Consider the following 22,913-nt stretch of genomic DNA (forward strand, 5'->3'; position numbering starts at 1 on the left):
TTTCATTATCTCTAAAGCATAAAAGCAAAACCATTGGGAGGGAATGTGGGAGGAGGCCACAGCTGAGATACAAAGTAAACAACTTGTGATTAATATTAAAAAAAATTAAAATTAAAAAAAGCAATAATGATGATGATGATGATAACAATAAACAGTTTTTTTGTTTTTTGTTTTTTTAACTTTCGGAGGTCAGAGGAGGACATTGGGTGTCCTGCTGTATCACTGTCTACCTTTTCTCTTTGAGATGGGGTCTCCATTGACCCTGGAGTTCACCAGTTTTGATGACCGGCCTGCCAGTCAGCCTCTAGTGTCCACCTGCCTGCCTCCCAGTTCTGGGGTTTGGCCGTGTATGACCACACTCAAGCTTTTCAATGTAATCTGGGGATACTGACCCAGTACGTGTTCCCACCCACTGAGTCCTTTCTCCAGCCTCTGGTTTTGACATCTTTTTTAAAAAAAATTATTTATTTTTATTTATTTGCATTGGTATTTTGCCTGTCCGGGTGTCTGTGAGCATGTTGGGTTCCCTGGAAATGTTGAGAGCTGCCCTGTGGGTGCTGGGGAGTGAACCTAGGTCCTCTGGAAGAACAGTTAGTGCTCTTAACTGCTCTCCAGCTCTGGTTTTGATGGTTTTTTTTAAGGGTTGAAAAAAGGAAGAATAATATATTACAGAAACTATTTGTGGTTTTGCAGTTTCTAAAATTTTTACTTTGTAGCCACTTTCAGGAAAAGCTTGCTGGCCATTGGTATGGCTGACCCAGCATCACTTGACAACTGATCATCAAAGTGACGCTCAGATGCTTCCCCTGGTGGGAGGCATGAGCAGCCCATTTCCTGTCTGGCCAGCTCAGGCAACATTAGTCTTTTTGGGGCTCTGATGGAATTTGTCTTAGTGTGCATTGGAATTTGTCTTAGTGTGCAGATCACTGGCCTTGAGTGAAGACGAGAGCGTGTAGTTCGCTGAGCATTTGTGGGGCACCTTCTGTACTCCAGGTAATGTGTTCAGCCGAGGGAAGCTGGAAGGTACCACATTCTTCTTTTTTAATGTTAAAAAGGCAATTATTAGATTTATTCTCCAAACATTAAAAAATTAAAACATAGCAGGTAAAAGATTCAGATTTTAGGGCTGGAGAGATGGTTCCCAGCTTACAAGCTCTGGCTGCGCTTGCAGAGGACCAGGGTTTGGTGACCAAGACCCACATGGTGGCTCACAGTTGTCTAAAACTCCATTTCCAAGGAACGCCCTCTTCTGGCCTCCCTGGGTACCTGTACTCTCATGACAAACATACAGCCTCGTGTGTGTTGGTAAAAACTAAAAAGAAAGAACGTAAAGACTCGGTTTTGAGTAATTTTCAGTCTTTAAAATCAACAGTATTTAAAAATCTGCTTTTGTTTTAGATTTTTACAACATCCTTTATAGATGGTGCATTAGGGTTCTCTAGAACAGTGGTTCTCAACCTCTGCTTTGTGACCCCCCTTTGGCAAACCTCTATCTCCAAAAGTATTTATGTTACAATTCATTACAATAACAAAATTTTATGGTTGGGGGTCACCATAACATGAGGAACTGTATTAAGGAGTCACAGCATTAGGAAGGTTGAGAACCAATGATCCAGAGGAACAAAATTGATAGAATGAATCAAGCATACAAATGCAATTTATTAGACTGGCTTACAGGCTGTGGTCCAGCCAGTCCAACAATGTCTGTCTACGGACAGAAAGTCTAAGAATTCAGCAGTTGTTCAATCCACGAAGCTGAATGTTCCATCTGGTATATACTACCTCAGTATACTCTGGAATCCTGAAGAAGTAGACTCCAATGCCAGTGAAGGAATGGGCTTCCTAGTGAGAGTGAGGGCAAGCAGGCAAAGAGCAAAAGCTTCCTTCTTCCATGCCCTTTATACAGTCTGCCACCAGAAGGTGGGGGCCCAGATTAAAGGCGGATCTTCCCACTTCAAATTATTTGATTAAGAAAGTCCCTCACAGCTCTACCTAGCCATTTGGGTTTTAGTTAAATCAGACGTAGTCAAGTTGACAACCAAGAACAGCCATGACAGATGACTGTCTCCATCTTTTAAAATATATACAGAATTCTTGTATTTGACACAGTTGCCCAAATCTTTATTTTCTCCTCCTATCAGGGGAGCCCGGGGTAAGCACAGGTGTAATCAGCTGGGGTGGCACTAATGACAGTGCTGGGTGACTCCTGACAGTGGGACAGTCTACCCAGTCCATGACTCAAAGCATCACCAAGCCCATTCTTGTGGCCATTCTGTTCAGACAGGAAGAAGCTGCTCTTATTTTCCTTATTTCTGTTCTGCTGTTCCGGATACACAGCACCAAGTTAGAAAGACTCAGAGACCATACAGTGTGATTCTGTTGGTAGCCTCCTCCTGAGCGCTGACTCCGCCCCTCTGCCTGCTGCTGGCTTCCCTCCACTTCCTGCCTCCTATCCTACAGCCTCCTGTCTCTCCTTTGAGCTCTCCACCCCTGCCAGCTACCTCTACCCTCTACTTCCTCTCTAACTTCCTGTTTCCTGCCCACAGTCCTACTTTTGCCCAGGCCTCCACCTCTTGCCCCTGGCCCCCACTTCCTGTTCCCTGCCTCTTTCCCCTTTACTCCTGACCCCCACCTCTTGTCTTCCACTTTCTGCTCCCTCTTCCTGCCCCCTTCCTGCATCTTACCCCTCCCTTGTGCCCTCCTTCTTATCCACCCACCTCCCCAGCTTCTTCCTTTTGGTTAGTTTGGTCATAAACTTTGAATAAGTGTCATTCAGTGACATCTGAGCCCCCACATGTAAATCACTGGATATGGCTCTGTTGATAAAAGTTTACAGGTAGCACCATGGCAGGTGAAGCCCTGGGGTTTGTGTTGCCCAACCATCCCTGTCATTTCCCTTTCATCTTGACCCCTTGTGGCTGCTAGGATTCTTGTCTGCTACATGTCGAGCCCTCATCAAAGCCTGTCTTATTAGAAACAACATGGTCCCATCATGGGAGACTTGGATTTGACCCACACTCGGCATCAGGGCCCTTGTCTGAACATAGTATCCAGGTGGGAATGGCATAGCCATTCAGTTTCTAAGATGACAAGAGGCTGAGGTTCCTCCTACTCTGTCCAGAGCTGCAGAGCCTGACTTTTTGGGAGGAATAAGAGCCAGAGATAGGCATGACTGACTCCATACCTGGGTACACTTGCTCCTCCAGCTCCTCTGCTTGTCACTTCCTAAGTTTTCCCTTCCAGCTTAGCAACTGACATGGTGTTACATGATGTTAGGATCCTCAGAGGTCTAGCCTGTCTTAGAGGCTTACAGCAAATTCCTCCTGTGTTGTTGTGGCTGCAACATCCTCCTGTCACACAGTGAAGACCAGCTATACCCTTTTGTGAAGTCAACAGGGTCTTGTATTTTGCCCAGAATTTATCAAAAGCCAAATAAGCCAGGAAATGTTTGAAGTATGTGCCTTTTATGCTATCTTTGCACACCTCTTTCTGCCTTTGGTTTTTGTTTTGTTGTTTTCCCTAGCACCTTCCCAACAGCTTTCTTGAGGTGTAAATGACATTACAAATGGTCTCTTGTCTTCTAAGTGGTCACTCCTGCTGACCTTCCCAGCCCCTAAATATGTAGAATGGTTTTCTTTTTCATCTGTGGGATCCTATGGCCCTAGTAAAATTCCACTTCAGCAGGTCATCAGAGAGCACTAGGAAAGTGAGTCGAGCCAGATCTTCTTGAGGCATTCGTGGACGGCTGAGTCTGTAGGATTGTTAGGTGAGGTGCGCTTGCACTGCTGTCTGCTCCCACCAGTGTCTTCTCGTACTAGGTGATGGCTCTAGCCCTAGCACTTTCCTTCCTGTTTGCTTTGCCTGTGTTAGAAGGAGATCAGAATGCAAATGAGTATCCAAACACTGGTTATTGGTGGAGGGGATTAGGAGCAAGGCTGATGGACAGATTCTGAAAAGACAGTCTTTCCATCAAGGCCCAACAGCATAGGGAGGGCAGATGGGCATTGAAACTGGTGGGCCCGTGTTCTTTCTGCTACTTCCTCACTGTGTGATTATGGGGAAACTGCTTAAACTCTCAGTGCCTCCTTTACTGGTCTGTAAAGGAAACATAATGTAATGAATTCTGGGTTGTCATGTGAAGGCTGGGTACAGAGTTTAGTGTGGTGCTTGGTACTTGGCAGAGCGAGCATCCAAGTGTTATGCCTGAATCGCGATACCCAAAAAGACCATCACCAGGAGCCGAGTCCGTTGCAAACCACATGAGGATCTTTTTATTAAAAATTACAAGCTGCAGCTTGGGCTCAAACCCCCCACCGCTGAAGCGGTGAGAGCCTCATGTTCAGCTTAGTTGGGTGATTTAAAGATTCTGGTCCCTCCCTGCATGCCCTAGACAGGGGTGATTCCTGCCTGGCAAGCATCCATTGGTAAAAATACTGATTTTTTTAATTGATTGGCTATAGGAAGGTCCTCAAACCATTAATGACCTGGTGTCCCTCCCTAGGGGGGATGGGCCAGTTTCCTAGCAACTGTATCTCTAGTGAGTGGGGAAAGAATGCAGTACTGTGTGTTCTTCCCCTCAGGACATTACTGGACCTCATCCAGCTAGTTCAGGCCTTAAACTTTAATAATAACTGCTGATTTTTAATCTTGGTCTCTCACAGGGAGAACACATCCCACTGGCCACTATGAGTTTTTGTAAAGGGAGCAGGGGAGATAACTTAGTCAGCAAAGATCATGAGGAGCCAAGTTTGTTCCCCAGAACCCATGTGAAAATGTTGGACATAAGCCAGAAAGGTGGCTCAGCAGTGTGAAGGTGCTTGCTACCAAGCCTGATGACGTCAGTTCAATCCCAGAACCTACAAGGTAGAAAGAAGGAACCAGTTCCTACAAGTTGTCCTCTGACCTCCTTGTGTATGGTACGACACAGTTGCACACCCCATCTCCCCTAATTTAAAAATAAGGTAAAAAGAAATGCTTGGCACAGTGGCAAGCATTTGTAATTGCCGTGCTATGTGGCAAAGACAAGAGGATCCCTGCGGCCCGCTGGTCAGCCAGCTATGAGCTCCTGGGCAACGAGGTGGGTGTTGTTCCTGAAGATGGCCCCTGGGGATGTCCTCTCTTCTCCACATGAATGTGCACATGCCCACACATGTAGCCCTGGATGTCCTGGACTCACTTTGTAGACCAGGCTGGCCTCAAACTCACAGAGATCTGCCTGCCTCTGTCTCCCGAGTGCTGGGATTATAGAAGTGCACCACCACACCCAGCTACCCACACATTTTTTTAAAGCTATCCATGCTATAATAGAAGCTGTCACCCGTGGGACAAGGAGTAGTGCACTGCCTCCCAATAGCTGTGGGTATTAATGAGAGGTATAGAAAGTACTCTAAGAGGTGAGAAGGGTTTTCCCAGCAGAGAGGGGAAAGATTTCCTAAGAACACAGCAAAGGCCTCCGGTCAGGAAGCAGTAGTGTCCACCCATCATGCCGGTCAGACTTGCAGCCTCCTGACCACCAATCTTGTTCTTTGTCCCCTGCATAGGAAGAATACATGGGACCCAGCCAACTCCATTTTTAAAAAAAGCTTTCTTTTTTATTACTTTTATCTGTGTGTCTGTGTGTTGGTTTGAGTACAATGCCTTCAGGTGCCAGAAGAGGGCATCAGATCTCCCAGCGCTGGAGTTACAGACAGTTGTGAGCTGCCCTGTAGGTGCTGGGAACTAAACTCTAGTCCTCTGGAAGACTGATGCTTGCTCTTGACCACTGAGCTATCTCCACAGCCCCACACACCTCATTTTTCTGAAGCCTGCAGAAAACCAGGTACGGTGGTCTACCGCTGTATCCGAGCCCTCTTGAGGTTGATACAAAATGCTCAAAAGTCTGAACAACCTGGGCTATGTAGTAAGTGTTAGATCTATTAAAAGAATGAGGCTGGTCAACCGATCTTCTATGCAAGAGGTTTATTAGGTGGGTATGGAGGGAAGGGGGGAACAGGGCATGATGGGGAGAGAGAGAGAAAAGGGGAGAGGTGGAGAGAGAGAGAGAGAGAGAGAGAGAGAGAGAGAGAAGCAAGAGTAAGAGGAGTGAGAGAGCAACCAAGTGTCGGGAAGTTCCTTTAAGGGGCAAGGTAACCATGCCTTCCAGCTGTGGCCACCTGGCTGGCGACACATGATGACATCATAAGTTGCTGTGTGACCCCAGAAGCTTGTTCCAAAATACTAACAGTGAGACTGTGGGTGGGCATTGCCTGATGCATAATGCTGCCCTTTGTGATGGATGAGGCCTGCCAGCTCTGTAGGGAAGAGATTAATTCTTTTCAGCATCACCGGCTGTCTTCTGCTGGTTTTTCTCGGTCTCTAGGCCCTGTTGAGTGTGTTCCATCTATTCCCACTGGTGCCCAAGAATACTTTTAAGTGGGCAGAGCATATTGAACCTGTGGGAAGAAGCTGCCCCTGAGGCATCCAGCAGCAAAGTGACCTAGCTCCAGCCACGGAAACACAGGCAGCTCCTCTCCTGTGGTGACTCTGAGTACACAGCCTGTTCTCTTTCTTAGCAGTTTTCTGTTAAATTGCATTTTAGGGAGTTTTAGGCATTAAAATCCAATGTACAGAAGGTCATCTTGTGGTTTCCTTTGTCCTTGCTGTTCTCTAAGGGCCTGGAACTAACAGAGCTCCTCCTTTCTCTGCCTCACGTGCTGGGATTATAATTAATAATTATAGCTTGAAAGGAGCTCCTTTCAAGCTATAATTATTGGGTCCTTCTTGCACATATTAATGAGCTTTACTGTGCCATCCCAGTATATGTATGTTGTGCTTTGATACCCACTGGTGTGCTCTCACCTTCCCCGCACCCCTTCCCCCTCTTAGCCTTCCTTAACAGTTTTTCTTTGTTTTAATTCTAGCTTCTGCAAGTAAGAGGAAACACTCTCTACCTGTCTCTCTCCTTTAAAATGATGACTAGTTCCATCCATTTTTATGTAAATGACCTGATTTCATTCTTCTTTATGGCCCACTAACACTCCATTTACCATTTTTCTTTATCCATTCATTTGTTGATGGGTCCCTAGACTGATTCCAGGGTTGATGGGTGTGTTAGGGAAGCGTGGACATGCTGATGTCTTCTGCATATAAGTAAGGTCTTAGCACCCTTTGCTGTATTCCCAAGGAATAGTATAGCTCAGTCACTTGCTAGTTAGCATTTTAGATTTTTAAGGAAGCTGTACTGTTTTCCATAATGGCTAAACTACTTTTATTTCTACCAATAATTTAGAGGGTTCCTTTTCCCTCAGTCCTTGCCAGTATGTGTTGTTGCTATGATGATTATTAATTTTTGATCATCAGCTATTCTGACTGAGGTGAGGTAGAATCTCAATGTATTTTTTTATTTGCCTTTCTCTAATGGCCAAAGATGTTGAGCATATGTTTTTATATATTTATTGGCTGTCATACTTGGTTGAGAATTGCCTGTTTGTTTTGTTTGCCCATTGGATAGCTTATCGTTTTCTTGTTGATTTTACTGAAGTTGTCAGGTATTCTGCATAATGAAGTCCCTGTCAGATGTATACCTTGTAAGGTTCTCCTGTTCTGTAGGCTCCTCTTTCCTTGTAGATACTCTTTCAGTTGATGTAGCCTTCCATGCCAGTTCCCAAGGATGAAATCTGAATCATCTCAACTGATGTAAAAATGCCATTTATAAAATTCAGTATATCCTCCGATTGAAAACCCAAGAAAATAGACACAGAGCTGTTGCCCCTCAGAATGGTAAATGGAGGATAGGACAACCCAGGAGCAGGCTAAGGGAACAGGAGCTGACAGGCTCAGAGGAGAGCCTCAGGAAAGATAAGGGTGCCTGAACTCATGGCTCATTCAGTGCTTAGAATTTAGCCAGAACAGCCATGAAGAGAAGAAAGGGTGTAAACAGGAAGGGAGAAGTCAAATTACCCCTGATTGCAGATGGCAAGAGTCTGCTCTTAGAAAACCCTCATCATTCCGCCAAGACTCTTAGAACCCATAAACAAATCCAGCAAGGGAGCAGAGTACAAAATCAATGTTGAAAATCATTAGATTTTTCTATGGGCCGGTAATGAACTTGCTAAGACAGAAATTAAAGAAAACAGCCACTGTCACTGCTTAAAACAAAATAAAACCAGGAATAAACCCAACTGAAGAGGTGGAAGACTTCTACAGTGAAAATTAGAACACTAAAAACTGACACTCAATGATGAAAAGACTTCTCATGTCCATGAGTCACGATAATTAATACTGTTTTGAAATGGCCATACCACTAGAGCGGTGTTTAGATTGGCTAGAGTCCACAATAAAATGCAAACAATACTCTTCGTGAAACTAGAGAAAAATCCTCGAGCACATATGAGGAAAGCTGGGTATGGTCTGTGCACTGTAAAACAAGTGTATCTGGAAACACAAAAGACCCTGTAGAGTCAGAACAATCCTGAGCAAAAAGAGCGATGCTGGAGTCCTCACCATAGAAGCCAGGCGTGGTGGCCCACACCCTTAATTCCAGCACTCGGGAGGCAGAAGCAGGCAGATCTCTGAGTTCAAGGTCAGCCTGGTCTACAGAGAGAGTTTCGGTCCAGCCAGCACTACACAGTGAGACCCCTTCTAATATATTTTCATACACGCACTCACGCTATAATACACACTTGTAGTAGCAGAACCAGCATGACATATTGATATAAAAACAGTCATGTAGACCAATGGAATAAAATACAGGAACCCAGACATGAATGCATGAGGCTGTAACCAACTGATTCCTGAAAAAGGCACCAAGATCATTTACTGGGGGGGTAAAAGACAGTCTCCCCCACAAATGGTACTGGGAAAAGTGGACATTGGCGTATAGAAGACAGAAACCCAAACCCTCTGTCTAACTCTACAAATATGAAGTCAGGAGAGATAATGGCTCAGTAGTTAGAGTACTGGCTACTTGCCCATATTGTGGCTCACAGCTGTCTGTAGCTCCAGTTCCAGGGATCTCGCACCCATCTCTGGCCTCCCAGGTACTGTACACACATGGTGCCTAGACCTACACCCAGGCACACATACATACATAAAACAGTAAGTCTGTTTTTAAAAAATCAACTCAGATAAGAATCCTAAAGCTTTTAAAGTACTTGGAAGAAAACACCCCCATGATCTGACAGAGGTACCCATGCCCTCCATGAGTGGCCTCTACCTCTCATCTCTCTGAGTCACCTTCCTTGGTTCACCTGGGTTTCTTTGTCCATCATAGTTCTCTGTTGAAATGTCTGTCCTGTGTTTGTGTTCCTGTTTTGATGCCATCCCACCTTCTCTCTCCCTAGCTCAGCATCCCTGGCACTCACAGGGAGGGCTTTCTGTTGTTGCTCTGTCTTTGCTCTTTCTGTTACGTTTTTGCTGTGCTGGGGATTGGATCCAAGTCTCACACTTTCAAGTGTGCATTCTGCTCACTGTACCACAACCTTGGCCCTGCCATTTCTTGAGTTCCACAAGGAACTATGTTTGAGCACCTTTCCTAAGTGTCCCCAGGGAAAACCCTCTTTCCTGTTCTCACTTCTTCTGCCTTGCTCAGTTCTTTATCAGTTTATAGCCTCTTTTTGGTAAGCAGTGGGGATGGAGCTCAGAGCTTCATTTGTGCTAGACAAGAAATCTGCTTCTGACTGAGTACTATCCACACCCAGCCTCTGAACTGACTTCATCATTCACAGTCCTTTCACTGCTGTAGGGGTGTGGTACTCTGTATGTACCTGCTGCTAGCTCCATCCAGGATCCTTCAGTCTATCCCACAGATTCTTGTCAGCTTTGTGCCTACTGTACTTGCTCAGGGCTCCACTCTGGGGTGGCTGGCCTCCTCACACTCCAACAGGAGCCAGTCTTTTTTTCCTTGGGAGCTTTCCTCATCATCCCCTGCACTCAACCTTCCCAAGCTCCTTGGCACCCTGCTCTTCCACCAGGCTTTCCTGTGGCCATGCCTGACACTTGGTCCTTTCCCTACAGTCTTAGTCCTTGATATGCAGACACAGGTGTGTTCTGTTAGGCCCTTTTCAGAGCTCCTTACTTCAACTTCTAAAACCTAAAAAGGTGGGAAAACTGAGTGCCTCAAAAACCTTGGCAGAAAAATTGTACAAAACCCCTCTGGATGATAGGAAAAGGAGTGGCCATCATCCTGGCCACCACCGCCTCCTCCTCCTCCTCCTCCTCCTCCTCCTCCTCCTCCTCCTCTTCCTCCTCCTCCTCCTCCTCCTCCTTCTTCTTCTTCTTCTTCTCCTCCTCCTCCTCCTTTTCCCCTCCTCCTTCTTCTGTTTGCTTGTTTTTCGAGACAGGGTTTCTCTGAGTAACCTTGGCTGTCCTGGACTTGCTTTGCAGACCAGGCTGACCTCTAACTCATAGAGATCATACCCCTTCCTCCCTGAATGAAAAGGAGTCTTCTTGAATTTTTAATTGCTATTTATATTTGTGTTATCTGTCTATGTCTGTGTCTGTGTCTGTGCCATATAAATGCTGGTAACTGTGGAGGCCAGAAAGGGCATTTGGTCCCTCTGGAGCAAATTACATTGGTGCTAGGATCTGAATTCTGAACCATCTACCCAACCCCTAAATCTTCTTTAAATAGTAAATAAAATTATTTGACTTAATCATTGTGGTCACAGAGCCTGAGAATTACTTGTGAACATGAACACTAGGCCTTTTTGTTTCATATATGGACTCATCTCTCTACTAACAACCTTGGTTTCTGAGTTTACTGAACAACATCTTTTCTAACAGTCTAAATACCCTTTGACTGTAGTAATTACTGAAGTGAATGCCTCCTTGTTATCTAAAATGCCACATATTGGATAATTCCTGTAAATGATACCTCATTTCACAGTCAAGGCACGTTTTTACCTTCCCAAGCCAGATTCTTCATTGTTAATCACACTGAATACCAAATGCCGCATCTTACATTTTATATGAAACTTTGGACACGGGCAAAAAAAAAACAAAAAACAAAAAAAAAAACCTGTTTTTATGTATATCTCTCAGTTATCATTAAAAATGTTTCTTAATAGATCAACAGTTGAGTCTTTACTTATCTTGAAGACCAAGAAAGTCTGCTTTTCATTCTGCATTGTAAGTAAATTTCTTCAGGATTCTGTTTAGGTGCAGTCAACCCTAACCCAAAGTTAGCAAGGCATGATGGGATTGTTTGATTTTTTAATCCAGACTTGGAACAGAGTTAAATAAATCACAGTAGAGGAAACAAGGAGCTCTGCCTGCTGTTACTGGAGAAAGTTATAAATACTAACAAGTACCATGTTGTTGAAAACACGTGTTTAATCACCTGTAAGCTAGTGGTTGCGTTCTCACGCTGTTTAAAAACCTGAAAGATGTATATTTTGCTTGGTTGCTAAGGAAATGCCGTTTAACACTCATTGTGACATTTGCTGACTTGTTTAAGCACTAATGGAGGTATGGTCAATCCTCTAAAAGCAGTTGTTTTATTTGTTTTCTTGATAATGGTTTTTTTGGGGGGAGGGAGTTCCATATATTTGTGCAGTGCCTGTTGAGCCTCCCTCTAGTTTCTCCTAGAGCCCCCATCATCTCCCTCCTAGCTCCGTGTCCTCATTTCATTTTGTTATTAGTAACTACCTGGTTTCAGTTAGTGCCACCCACGCACACACGGGGGTTCGGCCACTCCCCGAGGCATAAGCACCTGCCAGGGCCAAGTCCCAAGAGGAGAGTAACTCTTCCTCTCTCAGCAGCCACCAGCCACTAGAAGCTGCTCTGAAAGTGGGGAGTCCTCAGGGGCTTCCCAGCATCCTGGAACTCCCTGTATAACCAGGCTCACTTCTAACCCACAGTACCCCCACCGCAGCATCCCCAGTGCTGGGATTGCAAGCATCTTACATGGGGAGGTTTTCCTACTTAAATATCCATGTAAACAGTCAACCTCATCGGGCTGTGGTGGAACAAGACTTTAATCCCAACATTTGCGAGGCAGAGGCTGGTGTATCTCTAAGAGTTTGAACTCCTGGTCAACAGAGTGAATTCCAGGCCAGCCAAGGCTACATGCTGAGACCTGTCTCAAAAAAAAAAAAAAAAAGCTTTTAGAAGATAGTTAATTCATAACAGATTTTAAATAAAACACTTTAGATTTAGCTCTTGTCATAAAAATTAACTTTCTAGCTTTTAGAATAGAATAGCTTCTATTCTAGAAGTTCAGATTAACTTCTAGAGATGCCTAGCATTTCTTTCTATTTCTAGAAAATGCAGAGGCTGTCTAAAAGTGGATCTGTCAGCTCTGGGGTGTAAAAACCACTATGAGTGCATGTCTGTATAGCTAAGAGTAAATACTAGGAAAGGAGTGTGCTTTTTGCCAGAAACCAGACAATGCAGTGAAAATGTACTGCCTTGTGTGGAGAGTAAGCAGGAAATAACCAAGTCAACCCAAATGATCCTGATCCATTTGGGTAAGTCATCCATGTTGGTGCTTACAGTCCAGTAAGTGAAGGTAGCTGAATCTGACCCTAAGTTGTTCTTTAAATAGATACACAGCCAGGCGCAGGCACAAACAGCTATTTGGCAAGCAAGATTGTTGCTAAAGTTGATTTTCATTTTTCCTTCGGTGCAGACAGCATTAGGATTTTAAATGTGTGATGGTATCCAAAAGCTGTGCACACTGGTCTCTAGAAAAATCCCAAGAGCTCAGTGCTGAGGCTGACTCCACACCGCTTTCCTGCCATGCTGTGTTCCTCATCCAGACGGGAGCACCTGAAAGTGAGGTTCACGTGCATAGTCTATGAACTATGTGGTTCATAGCGAGTGGTTCACAAGCATGATGTAAACGGGTAGTTCATAGCTTGGTGCACATACATAGTTCACATGTGTGCACGTGGATGCATCACATATTGTGATGCAGAATAAAAAATTTCCATGTACTTAAGAGATGCAACATTCCCCACACCAGCACAGACCCTGTGGGTTGGAGGAAAAGAGGAGATATAATGTGAGATCTTAAAGGAATTCAGGCTCTGGAGCAGTGCGCATCACCCTCAGCTGGAGTGCCCAGCACTGACCTCAGACAGGCAGAGTCTCACTTAGCCTTCTAGATGGCTTTCCTCTTTCTCTGTCCCTCCGTTCTTGCCATTTTTCTTTTTGTTTTTCTTTTCCTTCTCTCCCTTCCTTCTAACAGGGTCTTAAGTGGTCTAGATTGGCCTTGAATTCACTAGGCAGCCACGGATGATCTTGAACTCTTGATCCACCTGCCTCCATCTTCCTAGTGTTGGGATGACAGAGTACATAATGCACCTGGCTCGGATTGGCACATTCTGACTGATGGGACTTTGGATTTTGGAGTCGGTCCCCAGCTGACTCAATGAGACAGGGAGTCAAGGGTGGAGCCCAGGGTTCATTTCACAGCTCCACTACTTGCCTCCAGTGGGAGAGAGCCTGGTGCATGCCCAGCACCAACGAAAGACACAGAAAGGTGGCGACAAAGTCTTCAGGAGGTTTTTCAACATTGTGTCTCAAGTGAAGTAAGCCAATCACTAAAGTACAAGCTATGCAAGAGTTCCCTTTTCCAAGGGATCTATCTCACAGTGACAAGAGTAGTCAGTGCTAGGGGCCTGGGGGAGAGCTGGGAAGCTGCTCTTTAAGGGTATAGAGATGGGCAAGGTGCTGCAAGCCTTTAATCCCAATACTTGAGAGACAGAGGCAGGTGGATCCCTAAGTTCAAGGACAGCCTGGTCTACAGAGGGAGTTCTAGAGCAGCCAGGGCTACACAGAGAAGCCCTGTCTCAAAAAAATTAACAACAATAACAATAGTAATAATGATGATGATGATGATGATAAGTAAAAATAAAAGGTGCAGAGCTCCGTTGTTAGGAGTTGGAATGGCTCCAAGGGTCTGTGATTGAACCACACTTCTGGGCTGGGCATGCCAGCAGTCAACAGAGCAACACTGGGGTCTTAACGGTCGGCAGTGTCTTAAGGGAGCCTATACGCTGGAACTGCCTTTGGCTAGTTGTTTAGAGGAAAGATAGATGGACTGACTTGATTGATTGCTTGATTATATTTCTGTGTATGTGTGAGAGCTTCTGTGAGTTTATGTTCACTGCATTCATGCAAATGCCAAAGGAGGCTAGAAGAGAGCATTGGATCTCCTGGTACTGCAGCTACAGGTAGGTAAGCCACTGAGTGGGTTCTGGGAACCAAACCCAGGTCCTCTGGAAGAGTAACAAGTGCTCTTAGCTACTGAGCCATTTCTCCAGCCCCAATGTTTTTGTTTTTATTAAGCTCTGTTTTTGTGTTTGTTTTGATAGGCCAGTAAGAACAATAGCCATGGGGGAGCCTGCACTGTCCAAGCTGCAGTTCGCCCCCTTTAATAGTGCCCTGGACGTTGGCTTCTGGCACGAACTGACGCAGAAGAAGTTGACCGAGTACCGCCTGGACGAGGCTCCCAAGGACATCAAGGGCTATTACTACAATGGTAAGCAGTCTCCGCCCGCCTCGAGCCACCCATGCTCCTGTCTGTCTGCTGTGGGAACAGCACCCCGCCCCTTATTAGGCACTTGTAATTATTGCTTTGGAGTGCCAGGGATGGAGCGCAGGGCCTCATGAACATTAGACAAGCCTCTTCTGGAAAGGGATATGCTTGATTTTATATCCACAGCTTTTTAGCTTCTTGTGTCTCTCTTGACTTTTGCCCCAAGTCACTTAAAAAAATTTCTTTTCCCTCCTTGGAGGAAAAAAAAAAAAGGGAGTGGTGAAACTCAAGTTGTTATAGCAGACACTACTCAGCTAACTTCCAGGGTATGTGTGTGTGTGTGTGTGTGTGTGTGTGTGTGTGTGTGTAAATTTTCAGGGCATTCTTTTTATATTGGCTACAAGTTCCCTCCCCTCTCTGAAGATCCACTGTTATCTGTGCACCTGTTATCTGCATGTCATGGGTTATCTGACTCGGATAGGGCACCTTGGGCTCAACTTCCAAGTAAAAGGACATGACTAGCCATAGATGTTCCTCCCATGGGCATTGCCATGGCTTGTCACTGAGATGTGATAATGCTTCCATACAGGTGACTCTGCCGGCCTGCCCACCCGCTTGACATTGGAATTCAGCGCCTTTGACATGTGAGTATTGATCTGTGCAGAGTTCAAAGAATCCTGTTCACTTTGGGTGAGGAGTGAGCATCCCTTCAGGAGGGCCTCTGAGCAGCCAAAGAAGCTCGCAGGTGCAGGGCCAGTGCCCCAAGCTAAGTTCTGTAACTGAGAACTACCTGCCACAGTTTATTAGGAAAAACATTTAGTCTTTTTAAGAGCCTGTCATGTGTCTGGTCCCACCTAATTTGATTGGAGCTCAGATAACAGTCCTCCAGGTCATCATTATAGAATGTTTTGTCATTCTTTATTAGTACCTCTTTGTTTTAAACACTTGATTCTTTTTATTTATTTATTATTTTTTAAAAATGAGTGTTTGCCTGCATGTATGTCTGTGCACCATGTGTGTGCAGTGCTCATGAAAGCCAGAAGAGGGCATCAAATCCCCTGGAACTGGAGTTACAGATGGGTATGAGCTGCTGCATGTGTGCTGGGAATCAATCCTGGGTCCTCTACAAGAGCAGCCAGTGCTCTTTAACAGTTGAATCATAGCTCTAGCCACTAAAAAATATTTCTGATTACGTTATGTTTATCATTGTGAGTGTGTGTACATGCACGTGGGCATGCATATGCCACGACACACATGTAGAGGTCAGAAGGCAACTTTCAGGAGGCTGTTCTCTGCTTGCACCGTGTTAGTCCTGTTGATTGAACATAGGTGGTTAGTATTGGCAGCAAGTGCCTTTCTCCTCTGAACCATCTCGCTGGCCCCCTCTACTTTCATCAAATCTCTCAAAATATAAATGTACTTTATTACTTTATCCCTGTCAGGTTTCAGATTTTCAAAGCATAACATAAATACAGAACAATATTAGTGTTAATGTCTTTATAATGTACCTGCTGGTGTTTGGTTGTTTTTTTTTTTGTTGTTGTTGTTGTTTTGTTTTTTTTTTTTCCTTCAGAACCTTCTTTCTTTAAAAAAATAATGTATAATGTGTGGTTGTATGTATATATGCCGCATGCACGATGTGCCCCAGGGGTCCAGAAGATCCTCTGGAACTGGAGGGACAGATGCTTGTGAGCCACTCTGTGGGTGCTGGGACTCAAAACTGGGTCCTCTGGCAGGAGCAGTGGGTGATTTTGCCTGCCGAGTTATCTCTCCAGCCCCTCTTCACAGCTTTCTTTCTTCATCACAGCTACCTACTAAACACTTATCAAAAACAAAGTAAATCTTAGTAATTCCTGGTAGGTGCAGTCAGATGTGGTCAGTAGCTTGTCTGTATCTGGTGTTTCCAGGAGCCTTCCTGGCAGGGCCTGTGTTCTTAGAAGTGGCTCTGTCCCTCAGAGGAGGGCTCCATGATAACATGCGCACACTTGGGATATTGGGACACGTTGGACAAAGTCCCTTCTTGCACTGTGCTTCATCCCAGCCTCTATCCTTCTGTCTCAGCATTGATTCCATAGAACTGTCTGGTGTAGGAGGCCTCTGCCCCCTTCTCTCCAGGCCCAAATTTACCATGTATGATTTTTCTGTTCTTGCCCTGTATGGCTTCTCTCTCCTCAAAACTATCTTCAGTGCCTTCATCTTGCCTAGACAAGAAAGGTCTTTTTAGTGGAGAAGCATGATGGCAGGCAGCCTATGATGACTCATGGCTCTCAAGGGAAAACTCTAGCCTCTGAAAGCTCTCCCCAACACCCCCACCAGGACTTGACATTTAAGGCTTACTGGTGGCATTTAGCAGAGCCATCATTACTCATGGGCCCCTCCTCACCTGTCCTAGACTGAGATCTCTTTCCACCAGGGCCCCTGCAGTTCCTTTGTGCCCACACATGGAAGGATATCAAAAAGACATTGGGTCTCTGATACATATACTCTCCTCAGGGCGATGAATAATAGCACCCTTTCCACATGACAACATCATTAAGCCATTAACTACGGGAATATTTCTCTTTTAAAATGTTTAGATTTTAAGCATTTATTTTATGTGGATGAGTGTTTTGCCTGAATAAATGTAGACATGTGTATGACAGTGCCCACAAACGTCTGAAGAGACCATGGATCCTTTGTAACTGGAGTTAGAGGTTATGAGCCACTGTTTGGGTGCTAGGAACCGAATCCAGGTCCCCCGAAAGAGCAGCCAGTGTTTTTAACCACTGAACCATCTCTCCAGCACCAGGAATATTTTTGCTTAACATCAGCACTATTCAAAATTCAGTCTGATCACTTAGAGACAGCAGATAAGTTCCTGTCTAAGCCTGTGTTCAGAATCAATCCATCTTCTTCCACTTTTATCTCTCCAATTCCCAGGGGTCCTTTGGGGGCAGTGTAGTGGGTGTGAACTTGGTGGCTTGTGCCCTAGATTGACAGTAGTCTGGTATCCTGCATTTTATCCATGGCCCAGTTGACACAGTAGCTGTGTGCTGAGCTGTGCAGTGTGGGTCTGGAAGAACAAGCAGGATTAGTCCTGGCCCTTAGGAAGCTATCTGTCTTCCAGGGTTTGTGTGTCCATTCTTGAAAATGAGCTGAGATATTAGGCCTTAGCCAGGAACCTGGGAGCTGCTGGCCAGGCATGAGGCTTGTACCTTGAGTCCACCAGTGTGAGTTTCACATTGTGCTCCACTGTGATTGTATGAACCCAGGTGTCCAAGTGTGCTATTACTATAATAAACAGCATGGCTGAAGGCAACATGGGGAAGAAAGGGTTTGTTTCATCTTACAGTTGTAGTCCCATCATGCAGGGAATTCAGGACAGGAACAGAAGCAGAGGCAATAGAGGAGTGCTATTTACTGACTTGCTCTCCATGGCTTGCATGGCCTGCTTTCTTGGACCACATGCCCAAGGGTGGCACTGCCCCCAGTGGACTGAGCCCTCCCACATCAATCAAGAAAGAGAAAATGCCACATAGACATCCCTGTAGGCCAATCTGAGGGAGGCAAATCTTCAAACAAGGTTCCTTTCTCTGGATGACTAACCTGTTTCAAGTTGACATGAGCTAACCATCATGCTTGGCGGTTTTTATAAGGTTTAAGAGGGCAAAGAGCCACTAGTTAGAACTCAGGCCCCTTCAGTTCCTGGTTCAGCCAGTTCTCCTCAGTGATTATGGGAAAGGGTAAAGGTGAACTTTCTTTGGGTAGACCAGGAGGCTACGGGAACAGAGGGTCCCTAGACAGTGCCTGCTGACTTGTGCTTGAGCAAGGACCCGTGAGCCGCTGGTCTACTTTCCACCCAGTCAGTGGTGTCAGCCTTCCTTGTCACCCTGCTCCTTGTTCAGGGGCCCAGCTGTGCTGACTAACTGCTTCTCTCGTGTCTAGGAGTGCCCCAACGCCTGCCCGCTGTTGTCCAGCCAGGGGAACCCTGCATAACACCAACACACTCGAGGCTTTTAAGACTGCCGACAAGAAGCTCCTTCTGGAGCAGTCAGCGAATGAGGTTAGCCGCGTAACCACATCAGCTTTGTTGTATTTCCTGGGTCCAGGCAAGTGCACAGTGTCTACTCAGGCATACTGGTCCATCACAGAAATAACCCATAAAAGACACACAGAGGCACTGGCGAGTTTGAGATTTTCCATTTTTAACCAGAAGGAAAATTCGCCCATTGTGGTTTGTATTCTATGAGTCAGCTTAATAAAGAACCTTCTGCAAGAGCCGTTCTAACAGTAACCAACATGGCAGAGAAACGTGAGAGATGAGGTGAGGCTTCTCTGTGTGGGTCCCAGTGGTCGCCTCCCTTACAGTGGGTGCAGCTCTAGAGAATTGCCTCAAATATTACCGCCTGGAAGCAAATATCCTAACCTTGACCAGGCTCAAACTTTTCCTGGAGTCCCCACCCCACCCCCAGCCAGCTCATCAGAAAGTGGGGTCCACTCCTGCACAGGTCAGTGCCCCCAGAGTGGTGATGTCTGCTTATTTTCCTCTCACACCTGCTTTGGGGCATGCTTTTTTTTTTTAATAATTTGTTTATTTTAAATTTATATATATTGGCATTTTGCCTGCATGTATGTCAGTGTGAGGGTGTCACATCTTGGAGTTACAGACAGTTGTGAGCTTCCATGTAGGTACTGGGAATTGAACCCAAGTCCTCTGGAAGAGTAGTCTGTGCTCTTAAGCACTGAGCCATCTCTCCAGCGCAGGGGTCACACTCCTGTGGCCAGCATTTGCCGTGGCTTTCATGACAACACAAAGTTTAGCAACTGAAGCTACCAGCTGGTGCCAGCCCTGGCTTTCACTCACAGACACAGCACTAGCCCAGTTTTCAGAAAAGGAGGCTGTGCTCCTTTCCCCATCACTCAAGGTGAGAGGATCTCCAAATGGAGCTTTGAGAAAGCCTCAGTCTAGAGATGGGTGTGGTGGCACAAGCCTTTAGTCCCAGCATTTGGGAGGCACTCAAAGGAGATTTATTGAGTTTGGGGCCAGCCTGCTCTATTTAGAGGATTCCAGACCAGCCGGGGCAGCATGGTCAAGGAGGAAGGAAGGCCACACTGTATATTTAGTTCAAATCACTCATTTCAGAGCTGCCTCCCCCCAACCAGTTCCCACTTCTTCGCAGGTCAGATTTCCTCTCAGGGACTCTTCCTGCCTCTGTGACAGGAATCCTGCGTGGAGCTGAACCATGACATGTGTGACACCCAGCAGACAGTAGTGAATCCCTGTGGATGGGCATCTCAAGGCCCTCTGTGCTGAGGGCCCCTGAGGGAAGGTACCAGGTACTCTCACTGACTGATAATGATGGAGAAAGACTGTTGGAGAGGCAGTGTGAAGTAGGCAGAGAGAGGTAATGAGCCACTTCAGTGTCAGAGAGCAGCACAGGCTAGAAGGGAAGAAGAGCCACGCCAAGAAGCCAGCGGCTGGACAGAGAAACCAGCAGCCCGACCTAACACCTTTTCTTCTTCTGGCAGATCTGGGAAGCCATAAAGTCAGGTGCTGCTCTCGAAAACCCCATGCTCCTCAACAAGTTTCTGCTCTTGACCTTCGCGGTAAGTGCATGGGTGGAAACTGCATAACCCTGGCTAAGCCCCACGGACCAGCAGGAGGCTCTGCTCTTGTCTCTAAGCTGGTCCTTGGGAATATATGCTAAAGAAAAGCTGGCTGAGTCCTGGAGATTGTGCTGGCACCTGTGAGCAGTGCAGGACCCATCTGTGCCTCTTGCTCACCCTACCGTCATTGCACAATTTCTCAAACGTATTGACCCGACAACTCCTGTCAGTCAGCACAGGACAGAGCAGGCTCAGGGAACAGAGGCTTCATCATTGCCAGGCAATGTCTGTGTTAAATAGGATCCTGCAGTCAAGTGTGGTAACATACCCCTGTGATCCCAGCACTTGTGAAGAGGGAGGATACTTACAGGTGTGAGGGCAGCCTGGTACACAGCAACATTCTGCTCAAAAAACAAGCAAACAATAAAAACAAATAAGTACCAATCATACTTTCAAGGCCTGTCATGTCACTCAGCTTGTTGCCACTATGACAAAGCTCTTGAGAGAATTATCTTATAAGACGGTGGCTTGTGCTTTCGGAGGTGTTGGCCTGTGATCTCTTGGCTTTATGGTGTTTGGTCCTGAGAATATCACCATGGGAGCTGTTCACCTCATGTGCTTGGGAAGCGAAGAGAGAACCAGGAAAGGGCTGGGTGTCTAGTATCCCCTTCAGTGGTTTAACCCTTACCCCACTAACCCTCCCCTCCTAAAGGTCCACTGGCTCTCTGCAACAGTCTGGGGACCAAGATTTTAACATACATGCTTCTAAAGACACTCCAGATCCAGACTCTCAGTAGCAGCCATCACAGAGAGGAAGGGGCTTCTGTTTGGAGGCCATTATACCACCCAGCTTTAGCTTACACACAATTGTTTATCAAGAGAGAAAGAAAACTTTTCAGTACACAAGACTGGATTTATGCAAGTGTTAAGGGCAGCCTTGAGGAGAGAAGAAATCAGACCTGCAAACTAGTTAAGAACCCGACACCTGCTCTCCCTGCGTGCTCACACACAGCCCTGGAGCCGAGGAAAGCATCTGTAAAACGCTGCCCTGTCTGTCCAGTGAATGTTCCGTAGACTCGGCCTTAAACTCGGGATCAGATTTCTGTCCTCTAGTGAGAGCAGCACTTCCACGACCCACAGTGGCTGTTTTGAAAATTGCTCCCCCTGCCTGTGCATGTGCCTCTAGGCCTATTAAGGTCCCTGTGTGTTAAGTGTGTTGCTTTGCACAGCCTCGATAGCCCTGGAGATCAATCTCTTTCCACACATTTGATATATTTATTTACTTAGTAAAGCTGGGTATGTTAAAAAGGTGTTTTCATATAGACTTAAGCATACACAATGGGAGAAACATACCTTCTTAGTTCTTTTGACTGAGCCTTGCTTCTCTGACTGTCCTCTCTGTCATTCCCTGCCAGGCATGGGAGAGGCTGTTAGGTACAAATCTCAGGTAACCCAGGGGTCTTTACCTATGGGGGAACATTTCTCAGTGAGCTGTGGCAGGAGAGAAAGATGCTCCAAGGCGCTGTCAAATACCAGGTGCAGCTTGGATGTCAATCATATGTCTGCTTGCCAGTTCCTTAGTAGGATAGATTTAAATATTGCTAAAGGTTTCAGAGTTCGTAACTTAAACATGAGTGGCTTTTTATACTAGAATTCTTGTTAATTAAACATTAATCCTTTTTTAAGCAAGAATCCTAATTGATAATTTCAGCTAAATGAGAAAATAACATCAGCTCTCATTAAATTTTTAAGCAGTTTCCTGGCGTCAGTAGGTATCTGCCTTGCTGCTCCTTTTTGCAAAGTGCCTTTAGCCAGGCTGTACAAAAAATAAAAAAAAAAGGCCCTTTAAAGTCTTTAGACACAAAGGACTTTATGTTTAATTTGTCCAAGATCCTTTATATCATGGAAAAAAGAAAAAGCACAACTCTAAGAAATCAAAGCTTCAGCTTGTGGAGATGCCCTGATAAGCTGGTGCGAGCGGTCCCCATCATGAATTGCTTAACCTTTTGCTAAAGATCAGCGATGACAAATCACTTAGGCACAGGGGAGAGCACGCTCTCAGGCCTTCAGCTTTCCTTTCTGTGGTTTTCAGCCCTCAGAGGGCCAGGCCCTTCATTAATTTCAATTGACAGTTTGCTTTGCCGTTGTGAAAGGAGATTTTTTTTTTTTTTAAATTCATCAGTTAGTGGCTGAGGTACAGGCTGTGGAGACTGTAATAATTAGGCTCTCATCTGGAACTGCATTACATGTGTATTTCTATTTTAAAGTCATTCAGTGATTCCATTTCTTGGAAAACTCTGGAACAGGGATAGCCAGAGAATGGCTCAGTGTGTCCAGAGGTCAGGGGGCATGGGGAGTAGGCCCCTTCTGCTCTGAGGAACACGGTTTCTTTTTGGAATAATAAAAATGTTCAAGAATTATTCATTGGTTCAGCGGTGTCAAACGAAAACAAGCCCCACAAAATTGTGTACATAGACCGTTTTAAGTATTATGAATTATGTTTTGATAAAAGAGGTCTCTAAGGGCTGGAGAAATGGATTGGTGGGTAAAGCACTGCAGTGAAAGCATGAGGACCTGAGTTCAGAACCCCCAAACCAAATAAAGCCCAAACAGGCATAGCAGCCACCTCTAATCCCAGGGTATGGAGGGCATAGAAGCAGGCTCGTCAGATGGCCTCCCCAGCGAGCTTTGGGTTCAGTAAGAGACCCTACTTCAGGATTTAGGGTGAAAAAAGAAAGACACTTGATGGCAACCTTCCACGCATGTCCACATGTTGCGCCCTTGTGTACACGCAGGTGTGCCCACAGACATGGGACACACACATACATGCATATATAGCACACTCAGGCAAAATCAAAAACAAAGT

At 45.6% G+C, this 22,913-nt stretch overlaps 1 protein-coding gene across 4 annotated transcripts in view; it reads left to right on the forward strand.

Annotated features, from left to right (window-relative positions):
• Atg7 (autophagy related 7) overlaps positions 1-22,913 on the forward strand; it is a 197,824-nt gene that overhangs the window by 10,137 nt on the left and 164,774 nt on the right. For 2 of the 4 annotated variants that reach the window (XM_060383958.1, XM_060383957.1), the window contains 4 exons: positions 14,298-14,464; positions 15,051-15,105; positions 18,386-18,503; positions 19,970-20,047. In XM_060383958.1, coding sequence (XP_060239941.1) covers positions 14,317-14,464; positions 15,051-15,105; positions 18,386-18,503; positions 19,970-20,047 — 399 coding nt within the window. In that variant the 5' untranslated portion in view covers positions 14,298-14,316. Of the gene's footprint in view, positions 1-5,668; positions 5,819-14,297; positions 14,465-15,050; positions 15,106-18,385; positions 18,504-19,969; positions 20,048-22,913 lie in introns of those variants that run through there. The other 2 variants (XM_060383959.1, XM_060383960.1) reach the window with 2 other exon arrangements.

This window comes from Meriones unguiculatus, chromosome 5 (assembly GCF_030254825.1).
Source record: "Meriones unguiculatus strain TT.TT164.6M chromosome 5, Bangor_MerUng_6.1, whole genome shotgun sequence".
Taxonomy (NCBI): domain Eukaryota; kingdom Metazoa; phylum Chordata; class Mammalia; order Rodentia; family Muridae; genus Meriones; species Meriones unguiculatus.